Source organism: Magallana gigas, chromosome 5, assembly GCF_963853765.1.
Source record: "Magallana gigas chromosome 5, xbMagGiga1.1, whole genome shotgun sequence".
NCBI classification, from domain to species: domain Eukaryota; kingdom Metazoa; phylum Mollusca; class Bivalvia; order Ostreida; family Ostreidae; genus Magallana; species Magallana gigas.
The window spans coordinates 39447939-39468342 of record NC_088857.1 but is presented as its reverse complement, the minus strand read 5'-3'; the positions used below and the strand labels follow the sequence as shown (position 1 = coordinate 39468342).

The window sequence follows — 20404 nt, the reverse complement described above, 5'->3', positions numbered from 1 at the left end:
TTTGATTGTATCACATAAAGTCTGTGTGTCGCAACAAGAAATCACAACATGCGCGGATGAATGGGTGAGTCAGGGGGTCCAGACCCCCACCCCCTGTGCTAGTTAAGTTTTCAACCTTCTCACCCAAACAAATTTGCAATGGCGCAATTATTTAGAAGACAGGCAAAATCTTTACTGATTGAAACTTAACATATTATACAAATGGAATTTTCCTTGCATGACAAACTCAAATCGTTACAAAAAGCACATTGTTAGTTTGTAAAATCAAATAAAAGGGCAATTACCAGAAAAAATATGAAATGCATATTTTTAGAGAAAAGATATATTGCATTGTCTGTCCTCTTAAATGCCTACCCATTGCCGGTTTTGGGTTACACTTTTCATATGTTCATTTTGTAGATATGTCCTAATACAATACAGTATAGTACTAGTAGATATAGTCTAAATGAATTAGATATTTCATTATATTAAACCTTAATGAAAATGACTGCCCTATATATCAATCTAGTAAATATGCAGGTAAACTATCAAATGTCTATGTAAATACATATTAAAGGGACTTGGACACGATTTGAGATCAAAAATTTTATTTTCATTTTTTATGTATAAAATGGTTTGCTGGTGCATTTTAAATGACGGACCAAACTATTGAATGTTTATTGTAAACAAAGCTCGAGTCTTATAGTTGTTTACAAAAAATGTAATGTAGAGAATCACCATTTCTTGGACAAAATGACATGTAAAAAACAATTTAAACTAATCCAATATCTTCATAAATACTATTATCAACAAAAGAAAGATACATTTGATTGAAACTTACACCAATACAACCCATATGTAAAAAATGACAATATTCGAGCTTTGCTTACAAAACAAAGAATTATGAACCCTGTATCTTGCTTATAACATGATATTTGACTTTCAAATTTTGACACAGCATTATAAACTTCTATATCTATCAGTATAAACATTGAAAATGGAAAAATAAAATTTGAAAATTTTATGTCAAATCGTGTCCAAGTCCCTTTAACCGATTAAGTTCACAATGCATTGGGTTGCATGGATAAAAGTATATATTACACATATCCTTTACAAAATCATGAAACTCTTGATAAGTGCTGTTTTAAAAGTGCTGTATACGACATTGGCATTATTTTTTAACATCACCAGCTGTACATAATATATCATAAGAAAAGATTAAATCTATTATATGTATTTCTTTACATTTTTAAAACTGAAGAGTCTGGTAGTTGACTGAATGACAGAGCTATACCATTCAGTCACCTTTTAGGGACCTTTCAAGTTCATTTCTGTTGTCTGAATGGCATAGCTTCATCTTGCGAGCAATTTGTTTTACATCATTATTTTAACATTTTTCACATGTTAAATCACATTATTACGAATTGTTTAATAAGTTTCCAATATATCAGGATGTTAACCAAACTGTTTTTCATAGAACCGATCTAGTTATGAAGAAAAAAACATAATGATAAAGAGTACAATGTTCATGCAGGGATATCAGCAACGTTGAATATTTCATTTATGACAGATTGGAAGAAGCATACTTTACTTAACAACACATGTACAGAGATTTAAAAGAATACACTTTTATTAAGTAAAGAAAAAATGATAAGTTCGATACAAACATTTTTGACACTGATATTTAAACAAATTTCTATTTAATTGGTGTATACTTTGATTCAGTTGCAGCCTTCTACTATAGGATGATGCTAACAATATTAATCATAATATCAAGATATATTAACTTCACATGGCTTCCAGTTTATTTCCTTAATGTACGTAGATCTTTATATAATACAAGCTTCGTTGTCTTGCAAAGGCGAGCTCGACCGTCGGCTAGAAACTCGGTTTCCTTTTGATATAATACAATCGAACTCGTTTATCTATAACAAAAATAACAACTAAAAATAACTGAACCTATACCACCGTTTAATTAAGAAAACTATCCTTCTATACTACAAATACGTATTGCAGACAAAAACTTCTATTATTTCTCAAATTTTATGTCGCCTTTCCCAGAAATAAGAAATCAGAATCAATACTCTTAATTTAAACTTTTCTTTGACAATTTGCTTTATGTGAAGAATGTCAATTTGAAAGACAAATTGTTGACCAGAGACCATTAACAAGACGCGTGGACGACGAATTTTAAGTATTTGCTGCCCCTAGTAGGCTATATTATGAAAGACCTAGTGATACTAGTCTTAATGGCCGGCACAATTTCCCAGTGCTTATTAAATAAATAAAAAGAAGTTCATATCCACAACTTTTCTCAGTGCATCAATTCATCAATTTATTTTAAAACGTTATACATGAAAACAATATTTGTCGAAATTTTATAATGAAGAGTATATTTTTTCTTAGAATAATCGCAGAACAAGATATTTTAATGGATGACAAATGTAAGGTATGGGAAATATTAAAATCTAGAATTATAAAAAAATAACGTTAACTTGTTTAAAAAACTTAGGTAATGAAAACAAATACCTATGTACATATATACATGTATCATAATGGTGCCAATATTATGAAAGCATTTTATAATTTTTTGAAAATGTTTTTAAGGAATGTTTTCTTTTATAGCGTAAACATCTTTATACACCATAGTTTTTATGAATTGAGTAGAGGGCTCAAAACGATTTATAGTTGATTTTTCATTCATACTTGAATGACAATGTTTCGAGTTTTACCAGTTTCCCATTATGAAGACTCTATATTGATCCACCCTTAATGACATGCCCACATAGTATCAATTTTTACCCTTGGACATTTATCTTTGAATCTTTGTAATCTGATTTCACCAAATCAAAAATGTAAGAAAAAAGATATTTCTGTCTCTAAAATTTACATTAACATCAAAAGATAGTTTTGTTAACAGAAATCATTGAAGAATGGCTCTGCACGAGAAATCGTTCGAAACTGTTATATCAATAATGCACTCAATAAATAAATGTATTTAGTGCTTCTTTAATCAAGTTATTGTGATATCAAATAAAACATTCTTTGGACAAATATGCTTGTTTTCCATCAATTCATGATCAAATTCTGAACTATTATATTCTGAAAAATGGTAAGAGTATTCACTCATTGTAATTTTGTAATGGTTTTCTCTCTTTTTAAATTGTAGTTTGATGTTGTTGGTGAATCTGGTAATTATGGTTCAATGTATTTACAACCATACATAATTATCAAAAAAAATAACAATTAATCATTGGCTGCAATGCTGATATGATTCTGAATTATGTCAAAATATGAAAATAATGAATTAGGCAGTATAAATGTAATGAATATTAATTGTATAGCATTCATCTTATAACCCCGAACCATAATAAAAATATTATTCGAAACAAGTTTAGAATAAAAGTCAATGTTCTGTACTCGATGCTATAACATTGCAGGCATTGATTTTTTTTTTCATTTTTTGGGGTCCACATATATCGTGATCACATCTTTGGATTATACTGTAAGCAATCGAGAATGATGACTATCTGCTGTCATTAGTGCACAATTCAATAATTACTGATCGCCATTTGATGCTATAGGTTACTTTTTGAAATGTGAAGGTTTCGTTTATTCAATTGTATCAGAAATCTTTGAAATGATTAACATGAAAGAGTATTGAGCCAAATTATTTTCCTGTAGAAACAAATTGATCATAAAGTTATTAAATATAGAATATCTATATTATCTTTACCAATAATCCTACACAATATGCTTTACTACAAAAATTATTTCTGTCTCGGTATTAATTATTTTTCAATGATATCAGTTTTCGAAGGTGAGCATCTCAGCTGCTAAGTGACCCACTCTAAAACGAAGGATTACACACTCTCTAGGCGATTGGATATTGTATGGATTTTTATATACGACACTCAGACGGATGAAAATAGCATAACACTTGCATAATTATCATAACATATTGTTATAGTAAATACGTCTTCGTTGTGTTAATTTGGAGTACATATATCTGAAATTTCGTTGAACGTTGAAAATAGAAGGTACTTGTAAGAAGAGACCCATGGGCCACATCGCTCACCTATTTAACATTTGCCATGATGGCTTTAATCAGTTATTGGCAGCGTATGGAACAAGGACAAGCTCTGATATCAAGTATAATACAAAAAATAAATGTAAACAACTGAAGCATCAACAATTTCTTAACATAGTAATGCCAGCTTACGCATTAGTTTAATTATTTTATTTGTTTATCTAACAGAGTGAAATATTAAAGTCAGTGAGTTTGAAGTTAAAGGTATACTTGCTGCCCCCCCCCCCCTTCCCCCCATTTGGCTTTTCAAGAATGTTTTGGATGAGTTTGCCCCCCCCCCCTCCCTTTTCAAAAAACGATGCCTGATAAATTCAAATTGACTTATTAAAAAAAAATGTTTAAGTATTTTAAAAAATGCTGGTTTTCTCAAACTTCTAACCTATAAAAAAAACCTATAAACCTATAAATATATCTATTTTAAAAAATTTAAATAAAGCTGAAATTGATCAATACAAACATAGCCCCCCTCCCCCAAACGGAATAATGATCAACTTTCTGACCCTAAGGGTATGGTTTAAATGGATTTGAAGCATTCTTATATTTGCTTCTACTTAAAACAATTTTACACATGAAAAGCTACTACCTATTTGCTTTATAAGAATTTCTTATCTATATAATCCCTTAATTTAATTCCACCCCTGCCTCATTTTTGCTCAAGTGGGTAAAATAAACATCGATTCTTAACTTAGAATTTGGTATTATACACATAGCTTTCTTTTAATCTTTTTTCGCATATTGTAGCCTTTCGGTTCTTCAGAAGAATATTAAAGTGTTGTTTTCTACTTAATCTATTCTGACTTCGACCTGTGTTAGGGCTCTTTCCAGACCTATGGGTCACGATTTGAACAAATTTTAATCTAGATCCACCATAAATGTTAATGTTTTAATAAAACAATTAAGTTTTTATTGCATATAACTCGGAAACTCAAGAACCCACAAAAATGTTTACTTGTTAATGCCAATTTCGATTTTTTTTTATTTCTATCTCCTTTCTATTTATGAATCATTCATTTTTTGCTTGATTAATATCGACACAACTCGTTTAACCACGTGCAACAGGACTTGTTTCGTCAATGAAGAATGAAGGAGTTCTCGCTCTTGAAAAACTTTCCTCTATTGACTGGGGATTCTTTTCACCTCTACTACGAAAGACAACTTACGTTCATAAAAGTCATGCGCTTAAACATTTATCATTAACTTATATACACTAAGTTGACCATCCCCTCCCATTACTTTGGCAAGCCAATATACTGCAAGTTTTTGTCCATTTCTGGAAGATCTTGTACTAACAAGATACAAAATAAGAAAGATTGTGTCAAAATGGAATACAACTTAATAATTCTTGATACTAAGTTTTAGGTTTTTTAATATGCGATACAGTCTACAATGCAAAAATTACGAGGTAGTTATTAAATTACAAGGTAGACAAGCAAAGTGTTTCTTACAAATGGCAAATTATCATACAACGTGATTTGCATTGATTTTAAAATACGATTGATCACATGGTTCTGTAATTCTAGTGGACCGCCCGAATAAAATTTAAGTTAAATATTTGTAAAAAAAAAAAAAAAAAAGGAATATTCCTAATAAATAATGATCAATATGCTTCATTACTTTGGAAACACACCTGAACAAAGAAACGTGTTAATAACTTGACATCTAATTGTGTGATCAGGCCCTTCTGAAAGAAAGGATGAACATTGGTTTTTTCCAGGAACATAAAAGTTAAAAGATTGATGGGGCATGGTCACATTTTGAGCAATTGTAAATTGTATTTGTCCCTTTTTGATAATTCGAATGCTTCTTTGAGGTATTTCTGATGGTCAAACAAACCTTGGGAAGTTGAATTATAAGCGATATACTGAGATCACGGTTCTTTGTTACGTAAACAGAGTTCGTTTCATGTATTTGTTCGCATACTGATTGCTGAATAAAAGAAAAAAATGTTTCAAAAATGTAAATGGCTCTGACTAAAAATAGTTTGTGTTCATGTCAAATGAGCGAAGAAAAGAAATCAGCTTGAAACAGGTGTTTTGGTATATATAGACGCAAATGTATACGTAAATAAAACAATTACACGATCTCTCTCTACATAACAAAATATATGTGAGCTCTACATCTTGTATATACCTTGACATCTGACATTCAAATTTTTATTGATAGTCAGCTATACATCTCAGTGAAACATTATACACTTTAAAGATGAAATATAAAGTATGAAAATTTTCAGGTTATCTGTGACCTTGTTCCTTAAGCAAAATAGAACATCACATCCCTTGGCTTTAAAAAAAAAGTATTAAGAATCCGTATTCTGAAATATTTTGTCTGACAAATAATTATGGGATGAGAAAGTTTGTCTGAAAGAAATTTCTTATTATTATTAACTTTTTGTGATCCAATAATACTATTTTTGAGAAATTTTTTAAAGAGATGGCACTACCTTATATGCCAATTAATATAAAATAGTTAGATTATTGCCATGCACCTATCATAGCCAAATTTGATCAACAATTTTGATTTGGCATATAAATAGTTCCTATTTCTTCCACCCCTGCGCGTTGAAATGATACACACTACTTAAGGATAGAGTCCCTGTAACTACATGCGTATGAATTTACCAAATTTCTTTTTATAGTCATATTCAGGTGTAATTTTTAATACCAATAACGTTAACCCGTTTCCAAAATCTAGAAATTCCGTCACTGACCTTCAAATATTATCAGAGGTTGTGTTTCGACCTTCTTATCAAGACTCACGCAAAATCAGATAATTATTACAACAGATTTGTTGTTGCTGGTTTTTACAATCATTAACCTCAATACACTGCATCAATATCGGTATTTAATAGCAGCATGATTATGGTTACCAAGAAGATGAGGTCTAGAAGTTTACATGTTTCTTGGTCAATATATGTTATATTTTGCCTTACTCACTAACGATGATTATGATTTCTAAGAACGTTTTATATACATATCTAGTAGATAGTTTTTTCTTGAGCTATTAAAATCACAAAATTGATATATGTAAAATCATTTAAAGCTATGTACTGATCACATTTGTGTTATCTTGCATGACTTCTTGATCTTATCGGTAGCCTTGGCCAGGAGCGGAACCTAATTACCGTCTTTTGTCACATTTTCAATATTCCTTGGAACTCGATCTCAGCAGAACCTGTCGTAATGGTTAACTATATTTTTTCATGTGTGCTAGTCTCTTTTCTGTTCATTTTAGGTAAGACAAATATGATATCAATGAATTTCAAAGGTATCCAATAGAATGCTTAATTATTTATTTTATTCTAAATATTTATATATCTTCCACCAAAATTCACATTTAACATATATATATATATATATATATATATATATATATATATATATATATATATATATATATATATATATATTCAAATAAAAAAAAGGAATTATTATAAGGGGGAAAACGTTATATCCGGTGCAGTCGGAATTTCTTTATTTTTATCATAGTCACCATCCTTAATATATGCAGATCTTGATATCGACAGTGTCTCTGTCCTTCATGATATATTTACATAGAAGATCTGAAAAAAACTGACTTTCTCATCTTATATTTGGGAAAAAGATTGACAAGTTCTCCAGTTAAAACAAATTAATAAGTAACAACGTTAAAGTATTATGCATGTTATACCTTATAATATGTTGTTGTTAATGTTTTTATACATGTACCCCCGCTCCGAAGAAGAAAGTGGTATGCTGTTTTACCCCTGTGTGTCTTTCTGTCTGTTTGTCTATCTGTTTCTCTGCCCTTTTGTCTGTCTGTCCTTCTGTCCGTAACAAAAATTTCTGTCGCATTTTTCTTAGCAACTATTCATTGCAGGTGCTTGAAATTTTAAAACACTTTTCGTTTAGGCACGCCATATGGTTGGATCTATTTTTGTATCAATCGGACGTCAACGTCCTGTTAAATAAGGACTTTGTTTATTTTTAGTCTAAATTTTCTAACAAATTTTCATCAAAGATTTTTCAGCAACTATTTATCGCAGATGCAAAATGTTAAGTGTTGACTATGCTTTTTTGTATATTCACATCAGAGCGGGGGTATTTCTAGTGAGTATTGACTCACAGATATTAATAAAATGTATAAAATACATATCTACTTAGCAACATGAAAATAAAGACATATTTATGAAATTAGTATATCATTAATACCAATATGCAGTATATCTCATGGTATAACATGTTTAATTAAAATAGTTAATACTATAATACATGTAGGTGCATTGTACATAGATGAATACCACTTAATACCACTATGTTTTTTTCTGTTTATTCAGATGCATCTTTTGCGGTACCTGTAGAAGTATGTGACAACGAACACAAACGTGACGGTAGGTGTTACCTGTCAATCGCAACTTCTCAGGTCTTTCCGGCAGAGTTCGGGACAAGTATTACTTTTAAAGGAATTATCGGCATGAAATATCATTGGTCAGCTCTGTTAACATAATACGAAAGCATTAGGCTACATGCATTTAATTGTCTATACATGTATAACACCGTTTTGTTGATTTCCGAAATAGCAAGGCATGAATAAGCTTTACCTTTAGTAGACAAATCATACTTCCGATAAATATTCTTACGCATATGTGAAGAAAAACGTAATTTGAACCATTATGTATGTAACTGTAAAATTGTTTTATTTTCAAAGCATACGGATAAGAGTAACGTTTTCAGTAATCTACGTGTAATTAAAGATTTAACAAACCTCGAATGTATTACATAGGCGCCCCCTTTCATAAAACTTTCTATAAATACAACACATTTTACGATTTGTTGAGATGTGAGCTAGACTTCATTATTTGTCATTTAATTGATATACATTTAGATATTGTAACTGCGTTTCTGCGGGATAGTTTTCTTTTATAGAATTAATAGCATGCCCATTTTTATGAATTAAATTATGTAGATATATGTTTTATGCCTTTAAAAAAAAATAATATTACATTTTTTTGTTTTACTCTTAAATGTAAAGTATTTCATAAATACACAGTAGCGCCAGATGAAGCATATAGACCCCAAAATTTTGTTTTGAATTTTATTTAAGCTATGTGTGTAGATTTTTAAAAAATACTTTAGAAATAACTTTAAGACTTTTGATGGCAGGATCCAACGTCCTTAAAATAGCATATAGGCCCGACGGCCGGGTGTTAAATCAATGCTTACTATTGTTGATATTACACTTGGAAATGTATACACATGTTACTATAAATAAATAAATTACTTACTTATCTTATTTAGAAGCGACTCCATTTTGTATAAAATTCTAATAACATCCAGTAGTCAGAGTTAATACATTCGAGGTGTTTTTCCGAGCCTGTCGGAAAGGCCCGAGAAGTTGCGATTGTGTTACCTGTATATTCTGTTCATACCAAGTCTATATAATTTAAACGAAACCTAAAAGAACATCCTCAGGGAATATTAAAAACCAACCGAACAAAAGGGAATATACATATATGTATGTATGATGTCACTGTTTGTAAATAGAACAGTTTAAATTTATCAATTCTTTAACCAAAAGCCCTCTCTAACATAGTCTTAATAAATTGAGAGTGACAGCTATTACCAGTATATAATTCATTAGTTTTACTTTATTTGTAGAGATTATAAAGGGATTTTCTCACCTTGTTCACGACGCGAATAATGCAGAACTAAACGGTAAGTAGAATATTATTGAAAGCAGCAGTTACATTACTTTTTTCGTGTTTTCTTTTGTTGTAGAATAGTCCACTCGCGATGTGTTTAAATATACGCCAAAAGCAAAATAGTAAATGAACACTTATTTCAGGGTTGTTTACATTTCGATAAATTTCAGTTTCCAAAGACTTTTACGCTGATATGCTTTTGTATGCCTTGCAAAATAAGCAACCACCTCAAGCCATTCCAGCAAAAAGAGGTAACAGTCCATGACATCGATGTTCTCACTGATTTTTTAACCGTATTTCAAGATTCCATTAATAACAGCTTCAGAACCTGTCTTTGTAATTCCATAAACAAAACAATTGCAGAAATATATATATGGAGTTTTTTCATCTGTTTTCTCTTTAGCGCATGGTCATATAGATCATCATTTCAGTGACAAACGTAAGTATTTATTTAAATCTTTTTTATTATATGAAAGTTCAATCAACTTAGGTGACTCGTAAGTATGTCAGTGTCATTAGGAAATATGATCTATGTTTGTAATTAAATTATCTCCCACTGAATTTTTTTTCTTTTCATCCTTTTAAAACAACAAAACATCTAAAAATTGTCCTGTCCTTTTTCATATAAAATAATTTTCAATTAGACTGCGATGTTATATTTAATACTTAGTTAAATTTGTACAACTCAGGCAATAAAATAACGTTTATAAAGACAGTTGGATATTTATTAGTTTTCCTTTTATAGTCACTTTTTGGGTTTGTTTTTCTATTTTCTTCATAAAATTGACTTATTATAATTGTGAAATTCTTTCTCTTCAGTTGAACATTACAAGAGAGATATGCTTCACCATATGAATTTGATTTGTGTTTCCCAAATACTGTGGGAGCTGGAAAGTAGGTATTTTATCAAACGATGCTGAGTTAATTTACGTCTGTTCTTCTGTCTGTTTGTCAGTCAATATTTTGTCGATCGACCTCCAGGTTGTAACGCATTTACTAAATTAGTTTTTATTGGTACCGATTTCAGGCTAGTACTGTCCTTCAAGGATTCCTTTAAATAGGATATTAACTAAGATTTGCTTTTCACAATATGTGTTAATAATTTTTTTCAGACATTCTTGGTTATCCACATGAAGTTGCAACCGTTGCAACGCAGCCAACACACCATGTGACGCATGCCAAAACAACAACAACAGCTCGCTACACTACAGCTACGACGACAACGACAACACCGATACCCACAACTACTCTACCGATGTTAAATGTGTGTAAGTGGACTCATAGTTTTCCAAAATCATTTTTGTAAATTCAAAAAGAACGAAATATGATAAGAGGATTTTAATTGATTTTTTTTCCTATTTATTCATGCTCGTACTCCGTTGTATGTGAGTTGAAAATTTTAGAATCTGAGATCCTTCTTTCGATGAATTTTAATCCAGCATCTAGGACTTTAGAAATTTAAAATCTTAGGTGGGAAAAGGAAGTTCTGTTTCGTCATAATCACTTCTGGAATTATGTAAGACAGTAGTAAATATGTGCAACAACAGTGTAGTACAAGTAACGACAAGGGAAGGACGTTGTTCTTTTATGTGCTACCAAAAGTTGTGTCTAAGTTAACGGGCTTAACTTAATTATTTCTACCAGCAATAATTTAGACACGGTCATAACTGAACAAAACTTGAGGAGTTTTGTATTTATTTTTCAACTGCCGTAAACCAGTGTTTGCGACTTCTTTGTGGCATGTTTGAAAATAGGACAAAACAAATGATACAACAGAAACAGTTACGAAGTAACGCACGTTTTTAAGAAGAATTAGATATGGAGAAACGTAAAGATGAGTTTAGAAGTTACCAAAAAGAGTTCGAAACTTGATGCTCAAGCGACGAAGGAAAAGAAAAAGCATGGTAGGTGCTACGAATGAAAGCGTTTGGAAAAAAAACCCCTATGAATTGGATGAGGTCCACAACGAAAGAAATGGTACAGAAAATGCAAACGAATGATGACAATATTAAGTACAATACTTGAAAACCGAAAGAAACGAGACGAAAATTTGGTAGCTTGAGTAACAAATATGGAAAATGAATTGCAAGAGTCGCAATACGATAATGATTTTGAATGTTTTGATGATGATCAAACATATGACGAAAATTCCAATGTACAACATGTCTAAAATAATTTTAAAAATTCAGATAATACGTCTTTGAAAAGAAAAAAAGATTGATCAGATAGAGAAACTGTTCAGGGAAACCAGAGTCGGTTTTCAAATATGAGTTAAAGATTTAAAGCAGAGAAATATGTGATGTGAAATTAGATGAAACTCTAGCTTCAAACATAACTGATCTATTCAGAAACGGAATGAATGAGGAACAATGTCTTACGATAATATCTTATCAAAGATGAAAATAATGCAAGACCAGACAATTGTTAAGGTATTAAAGTTGTGAAAACAAATCATGTTGTGTGGGATATTATATCCCCAGAAGCAAGAACCAATGAAAGAAAAATGCAGAGCATAGAAATCGCTGCAATTATTCTTGCTAAAGTGGCTGATAAATTAGCAGTGTTAGAAAAGGAGGTAGATGATTCACAAAAGCAGAAATTAGAAAAGATCGTGGATGGGTGTAAAAATAGCCTAGAGTTGCTTGATCATGCAAACAGACAAATGCATAGGCGTCGGAACCGGGGGGTTAACCCCCCCCCCCCCCACTTTTTTTGCAAAGTTAGACCTAACCATTAGGCACATAGCATAATAGGGGCTTCAGCCCCTCCACTTTTTATCGCAGTAAACATATTTGATCTGAAATTGACCTAGAAAACATATTGAAATATTTAGAAGTTTGAGTTAAAGGTATACTAGCCCCCCCCCTTTTCCCTAATTTCATGATTAGGGGGGAAAAAATTTTGGTAGGTAAGAAATTTTTTTGGGAACTATAGGTATACCCCCCCCCCCCACCCACTTTCAATTTGCTTCCGACGCCACTGAAATGGATATGACAAGAAGAGACCTCATAAAACCAGAACTGGGATATGAATACTTGCATTTGTGTGAACAATTTGTCACATATACAGCATGGCTATTCGGTGATGATATTACCAAAACAGCTAAAGAAATTGAAGACTAGCAAAATCGGTCACAAGTTACAATACAATAACAGCACTTCGGGCTTTATTGGATTCGATCACGCCCCGACAAAAGTTATCACCTCATAATACTCAAAGAATAGAACGATTCTTTATTCCTTATATACCTGCCTACCATTCGGGTTGTCTTCAGCAGTTCAAAAGTTCTCAAACCTATTTTTGAAAAACCCTGAACGTAAGGTTATGTAAGTGTGACCTACATTGATGATATCTTACTCTTTGAAGATACTGTAGAAGAGTGCAGAAAAAATGTTGACATTACAAAAAGATATCTTGAAAATATGATTAGTTTTTGTGATTCATGAAAAGAAAAGTCAATTTGAACCTAATAAAAGTATTACTTTTTCGGGTAACATAATAAATTCAGAGTGAATGATCGTTGAATTGACTGAAGAGAAAAAAGAAATGATTTATGAGGAATTTTTTCATTGATAAACAAAAATTATGCTGAAATAAGTATTGTCGCTCGAGTCACTGGACTCATTAATTCAATTTTTTGCAGCGACAGAGTTGGAACAATTACATTACATATTGTTAGAATCAGAAACAATGAAAAGAAGCAAAAGGAAACTTTGAAGCAATAATGTCAATAAATGATGAAATGAAAAAAGAACTTGCTAGGTGGTGCCCTAATATTCAGTCTGAAATTAGACTAATTTCTAACGTTAAAGACTGATGCATCATTGATGGGCTGAGAAGCCACATATATACATTGTATGATCATGAAAATATCGAAATAGGTGGAAAATGGAAAAGAAGAAAAAATAATTCACATAAATTATTTCGAGATGCTTGTAATATATTTTGGTTTGAGTTTTTTGAGAATCTGATACAAAACAAATATTGGAGCACCTAAACGGAAAAATGGTCCATATTCACCATCTATAAATAACGCTCTTGAATGTTTGACTGTTCGTTGTAATAATGGACTTAGTTATAGCTCTATAAACACAGCTAGAGGAGCTTTATCAGCTTTAGATATAAAACTAGATGATATCAGTGTGGGATCAAAAAGCCTTGTCAAAAGATATATGAAAGGAGTTTATAATATTCGACCAGCAAGACCTAGCGATTCATGGACGTGGGTGGTATCGTTAGTACTTCAACAATTCAGAAAATGGTCTCTCGTGAAGACTTTAAGTTTAAAAATTTTAACTTTAAAGTTGACAATGTTAATTGCATTAAAAAAATCGACACAAGCTCAATCAATTCATTTTATTCATATTAGTAATATGAGACATGTTTTAATGAATATATTATTGAATTTTCTAGACTGTTAAAACAATCCAGACCATGTTAGAAAACGCATGTTGTACATATGCAAGCACACCCTCCAGGCAGGAGACTTTGTATATACGTTGTGGTGAAGGAATATTTATCAAGAACTGCATTAATAAGAATGAAGAACTTTTAGTAAGTTATACTAAACCTCACAAAGCAGTCACAAGAGACACAGTATTACGGTGGAATAAAATGATGATGAACATTTCTGGAGTCAATACAGACGTATTCGGTTCACAGTGTTAGATCGGCATCCGTATCAAAAGCAAAATTGGCAGCTGTACCTGTGGGTGAAATATAAAGAAAAGTTTAATGGTCTAACGCAGGACTATTTTCAAAATTTTATGAAAAAGATATCCTTGTGGATAAAGACGAATCACATCAGCTGTGCCGCACAAGATAATAATAAAAAAGAAACAATAAATTAGGAGACAAGTTTATTGTGGGTAGAACAGTATTATGATCATGTTATATATTTATTATTTTTTCAACATTTGATCATAATGCGCTTTAAAGTCTCACAAAATTCTGGAAGTGATCATGAGGAAATTTACAAATTGACGAGGCTTAGCTTGGTTAAGTCGAAGTCAAGTTGTAATTCTATGAGCCAAAAAAAATCAATAAAGGGATTATGTGCCTCCCACCACTCCCTGCAATGGGGGCATTTCAGACAATGTATAATTTTATGTACTGGTATAATGAAAAGAATATGATAATAACCAATGCATTATGATCGACCAAATGTTATTTTTTTAAATACTAAGGGTTACTACTATCTCACATAATCCCTTCAGTGATCATTATGACTCATAGAATTACAATCTGAATTCGACTTAACCAAGGTAAGTCTCACCAAAGTTTTAAATTTTGCGGGAAAAAGAGAATGGTTTGACTTTTCAATTATCGATACATTTTCATATGTAAAATTAGATCATAGATACATGCAACAACATGAACATGTAAGCCATGGTAAAATATTATTCTTGGACTGATTCGTCATTTAAAAGGTTTCTCAGAATTTGGGATTTTTCTTTCAAATATTTACATATTATATAGTAGTCCTGGGTTGAAACCGCTGTTTTGTGGATGGAGAGGATTTTCTTTGTTATGAGTTGTATATTAATGCCTTGAAAAACGATTGTTCTGTTATTTTAGCGAAAGTTGTGTAAGACATTTTTTCGGTTATTTTAGCGGCAGCGTGCGACCCCCTTCTCTTTGTTCGGGCGTTGGCTACTGGAGTTCCACTGACCCACGCCGATGCTGGTATTTGTACTGACAACATGCACTCACAGTCAGAAGCTCTCCTTCTTAGAACGTGTGAAGCTAGTTCGCCAAGCACGTGGACACAAGGAGTTAATGTGAGAGTTTACCTTTATGATGGCATATGTAATATTTTTGATCGATGTAACAATGGTAATGTTGATTCTTTATCGTTTAAATCATTTATGCATACTCCTGTGGGTTTTTTAAGGAATAAGATCAAATGTTAAAGCTATACACGCAATAATTTGCGTCAATTTTGAATAAAGGGGAGAATGTATGTGTTTGATTACTAATAAAAGTTACCTTTATGCTATTAATTATGATGCTCAATTCGATCACGTAACAAATATATCAAATATTAAACAATAAAAAATATTTATTTTCCTGCCAGGAAAGTAATGCCTCCTCGTGAATATCAATCTATCACGTGATATCGACAGCTAAATTTAGTCTATCATACCACAACTGGTGAAGGGTCAACATCTTCATAATTGTGATAGTTTCACAAAGGAAAGGCTATTTTCAGTAAAGCATAAATTTGTCCGATATACGAGTACAAACAAAAGAAAAAAATACAAGCATGTGAGTAGATATGAATACTTCCTGTAAAAAATGACGTAGACCTGTGTTTTCCCCCTATGTGCTATTTATAGATCCTATAAGTGTTAATGCAGAAGTAAGGGTATCGTGAATGACCAAAACGTATTTTACTCATTATACATGTATGTATTTCAAATTAACAACTGTTAAGCATATTAAAAATCAAGTTGGATATTTAATTAGGCAAACAATAACGACCACCTAGTTCTCCGCGGACATGCGCAATGAGGTCGGTTTCGCTCTTCCTTCATCAATATTCATGAAAAGGTATATTTTCCTGGCAGGAAAATAAACAATTAAAAATCTATATCTTTGTAACGAGATGGAATTCACCATTGTAATTTACAGATTAAGGATAACTTTTATAAGTAGACAAACACATGCGTTTTCACTGTCATTCAAAATTGACGTAAATTATAGCGTGTATAGCTTTAACTAAGGTATACAAGATAACCTTGGACAGTTTTATTTTATACAATGCAAAGCAGTTTATAATAGAGTAAACTGTTCTAGGTTTTTATAAACTCGTATAAGGTTGACTGATTTCAGATTCATTCATTACAGATCGATTTTCTATGATTGAAGCTCATTACTTTTTTTTTTTAAATGACATTAATTTGATAGAAGAAAAAAATTAAACGTAACATCGAGCGAATTAATACGTTTTGCATGTGCGTCATATTGTGACATAGGTTAATTATGTTATACAATACATGTACATACAAGATGATTTTAAGTAATTTGTGTATCTTTTAAAATTATTCAAACTCTGATTAAAAGAGTAATTTTCTTCATATATGCTTCAAGGATAATTATGCATGGAACTTGATTATATCTTTTAAAAAGGATTATCATCATTCTATATCTGTGTTATTAGGGTCTTCCGTTTCCAACGGAAGACCCTATTGTTTTTGTTAGGTTTCTTTTTCTCTATTTTTCACTATTATTATTCTTTTTTTTCTTAACATTTTTCTTAAAACTCAAATATCTCAAATATGCTTCAATGGATTTTTATGAAAATTTCACGAATAATACAAAATATCAAGGTCTTTTATCATGTACATTTTTGTTGATGACGTCACTTCCGGTCGGCCGTTATATTCGTTTTTCTATTTGTAAAAAGTGATCTTGTCCTCCCTTTTTCGCAAAAACGATTAAAGATAGAAAATTGAAAGTTTCAGGAATGATAGATTTTTGAATTTCTAGGGCCGATCAGGTAAAACTACGATCGTCCGTCACTTCCGGTCCGCTCAAACAGCATTTTTGGAAAATTGTGTTTTAAAATTTTTTTAAATCAAATAATTTACAATTTTTTTCCCATCAGAATATGTTTTAAACTTATCAAATTTTAATATGAGCAGGTCGTCCGTCACTTCCGGTCGTCACCGGAAGTAATACTAATATTTCGATTTTTGGAATTTTAAAGCATATGCGTTTTGTTGACATTTTTGTACTGAATACAAAACTGAAAACCGTTTTAAAATCGGACAATGCATTGCAGAGATATTGAAGTTTAAAAATGACGTTTTCCAGAAATCTGCATTTCGCAGTGTAGGTTGAAAAATTAGTTTAAAAGGAAGTTAATATGTTAGTAAATCTTACCAAATGTCAACAGTTTAATTGAACCCTATCAATTCAAAATCAAACGAAAGACCCACTTGTTGCTCGCAACAAGGTGCTTTCATGTAATTCAGGCATTCTCGAGAAATTAAGCGTCAAAGTTTTGAATCGAGAGTCTGAGTAGCTCAGTCGATATAGTCGTGGGCATGGCCAAGGTGACTTAGGTTCAAGCCCCGATTGCCGCAATTTTTTTTTTTTTACTATTTTTCGCTTAGATCTACGATGTTATCTTTGAAGTGATAAGTTTAATCTAATCTATTCAAAAATCGGACGGAAGACCCACTCGTTGCTCGCAACGAGATCGTGTCTAGTTATATGAAGATTTTATAAATCATCAAAATGTACTTTTTTTCTACGAATGCGACATACCTAGCAAACCAATAAAGATTTATTATACAATTAATTTGTTTTGCAACAGGTAATGCAGAACTGTGCTCAAATCCCCAAGTATACACCCGTAGCAACGTTTCTGTTTGGACAATACGTTTCTGACGGCACTGTACTCTCGGGTGTATTTCTTAAATGCACAGCAACAGGATTTGAGGTAACCACTAAATAATGTTTCAAAGATTAGTAATTTTATTTAATTTCTCTTTTGAGAATAATGTCAGACAAGTCTTCGAAACGAATTTCATTGAGAACATGTAATCATCTGTAGTTTTTTTTTTTAAAGAAATCATCAATGTAACATATAATCACTATAAACTAACTGTTACCAGATAGAAAATTGAAAAAACTGCCAAAATATCCGAAGATAATGTGTATCTTATCTTTAACCGGATTGTATAGCTGATAATTCATGTCAGTTTTATGATAATGTTTATCAAAATTTGAATATATTGAGCGTTTTCAATGTGAGCGAAATTTTTTAAGATGAACGAAATATTTTCTGCTATGAACATTCGAATCCAATAATATGTATACTTATATGTATATTTAAAGAGTTATTACTTCTTTTACTTCTTCTTGCTTTAAGAAATTACCACAAATATGTATTATTAGGACAGATGTCTTGCTATGGTATTCTAATGTACTGTACTCGTTTTATTCTTAGATATCAGTACAAATATGCGGACATGGACCTCAGATATTTGAACTGAGTTCGACCTCGGGAAACACACGGCAAAACGCAGACAGCTATTACATTGTAGAGTGGTGATACAAAGATCATAAATATCTTAATTGTTCATATTTAGGAGTTTATATTTGGTCAGAAGTATGATTTATTTGTCAAAAAAATCTAAGCAATTATCTTCCACCTCATATTATAGCGAAACCTAATCTGCAAAATCAAGTTTTTGCTCAAGTCGTCTGCTGTACTTAGGTCTATACACCTATTGCTGTATTAGTGTTAGAAAAATTATCGAAGTTGGGGCAATAATTACAGTAAAACATATCCTTACTATCGCCTTTGTTCAGAATATGAGAACTACAATCCCTCTTGTTTGAAAGTTATTAAAATGATGGAAGACTTTGTGTATATTTATTTAACTAGTCGTTTGAAAAGGTACTACATACAATCATGTCTAATGGAATCTCATTCCTTTGGCTGTAGACTTTAGCGAATGTTAAATAAATTATGAATTAAGTAATTCTATATATGCGTTAGATATTAACGTGCAGTTGATACAGCGGTACCAACATGAGTTTTTTAATGTTTACACGTTAGTTTAAAGTAAAGAAAATAAACCGAGACAATCAATTAAAGCTCCTTACCTTAAACGATTTATGATGAGTACTTTGATGTTTCTTAAAGGCTGCATACAGAAATAAATAAATTCAGGGACTTTATAGTATTTATGGATAACTGATATGGTGGTGTTCCGTTTGACACAATACAACTCAAGGTATGAATTAAGTAATAAGAAAAGTCATTTGTTAAATAATGCAATAAAAGACAAAGTACAAAATACGATATAATATACCACAATGTAAACTACCATAAACTAAAAATACAGTACTGTTAATCAAAGGAAAATCCCGATAATGACAAACTGACCGTCTATTGTATGTTATAGACCTTTGATCTGTTGATTGAAGTGTTATTTTTCACTGTCAAAAAGTAGCTCAATGACGTTCTTTTTGAGTAACATGTACTGGCCATGGAATATTTTTTTTTGATTAAGAACAATCTCTTAACATTTTACACTACAATTGAGTTTATTTTTGTTGTGAAAATATTACAAATATTTCCGACAACGGTTTGTAATAAAAACAGAATGTAAATACTTTCTTTAATATTTGAAATACTACAACTATGAAAACAAAATTTAATAACCCCCCCCCCCCCCCCCCCCCCCATTTATCAAAAGGGGAACTTTTTAAATTCCAATTACATTTAAAGATTTGGCGTCCCCCAAATTAAATATCTTTTATCACATAAAGACTTTAGATAAAAGCAAACATAGCTTCATAAGAACTTGTCCGCTCTACCAGGCCCCAATGTTATAAAACTCATCCCATACTGGTTCTCAAACTTGTACTCCGTTCTCCGAGTATGTGCTCACTGAAGTGCATGTACAACAAAAACATTCTGAAAATAAAATTTGTTGATTTTGAAAACAAAACTTAAAATGTACTCGGTTTCAGGGCTGAGTTAGGTGGAGTAAATTGACACTAATTTTTGCAATTTAACAGACATACGGGTTTACAGCTAAGCTCAATTAATTCCAGCTGCATAAAATCACATGATTTATTTGTATTTTCATAAAGTACGTATACTTGTTAGCTTTGTAAAGTTAAACGTTTGCTGT

The 20404-nt window shown here is 31.4% G+C and overlaps 1 protein-coding gene across 1 annotated transcript; it reads left to right on the top strand.

Moving 5' to 3' along the window:
• Positions 1–7159: 7159 nt before the first annotated feature.
• Positions 7160–19117, top strand: LOC105334201 (uncharacterized). The gene is made up of 10 exons (XM_011437568.4): positions 7160–7300; positions 8382–8435; positions 9703–9759; positions 9917–9997; positions 10150–10185; positions 10566–10640; positions 10859–11014; positions 15360–15526; positions 18070–18195; positions 18706–19117. Exons 1-10 carry the CDS (start codon positions 7249–7251, stop codon positions 18808–18810), a joined length of 909 nt encoding a protein of 302 aa, XP_011435870.3. The 5' UTR covers positions 7160–7248; the 3' UTR covers positions 18811–19117.
• The last annotated feature ends 1287 nt before the right edge of the window (positions 19118–20404 follow it).

Coding starts and splice junctions, on each gene's coding strand:
- LOC105334201 (XM_011437568.4), top strand. CDS start 7,249: ATGGTTAACTATATTTTTTCATGTGTGCTAGTCTCTTTTCTGTTCATT. Junction 7,301..8,381: donor CTCTTTTCTGTTCATTTTAG/GTAAGACAAATA, acceptor CTGTTTATTCAG/ATGCATCTTTTGCGGTACCT. Junction 18,196..18,705: donor GCACAGCAACAGGATTTGAG/GTAACCACTAAA, acceptor TTTTATTCTTAG/ATATCAGTACAAATATGCGG.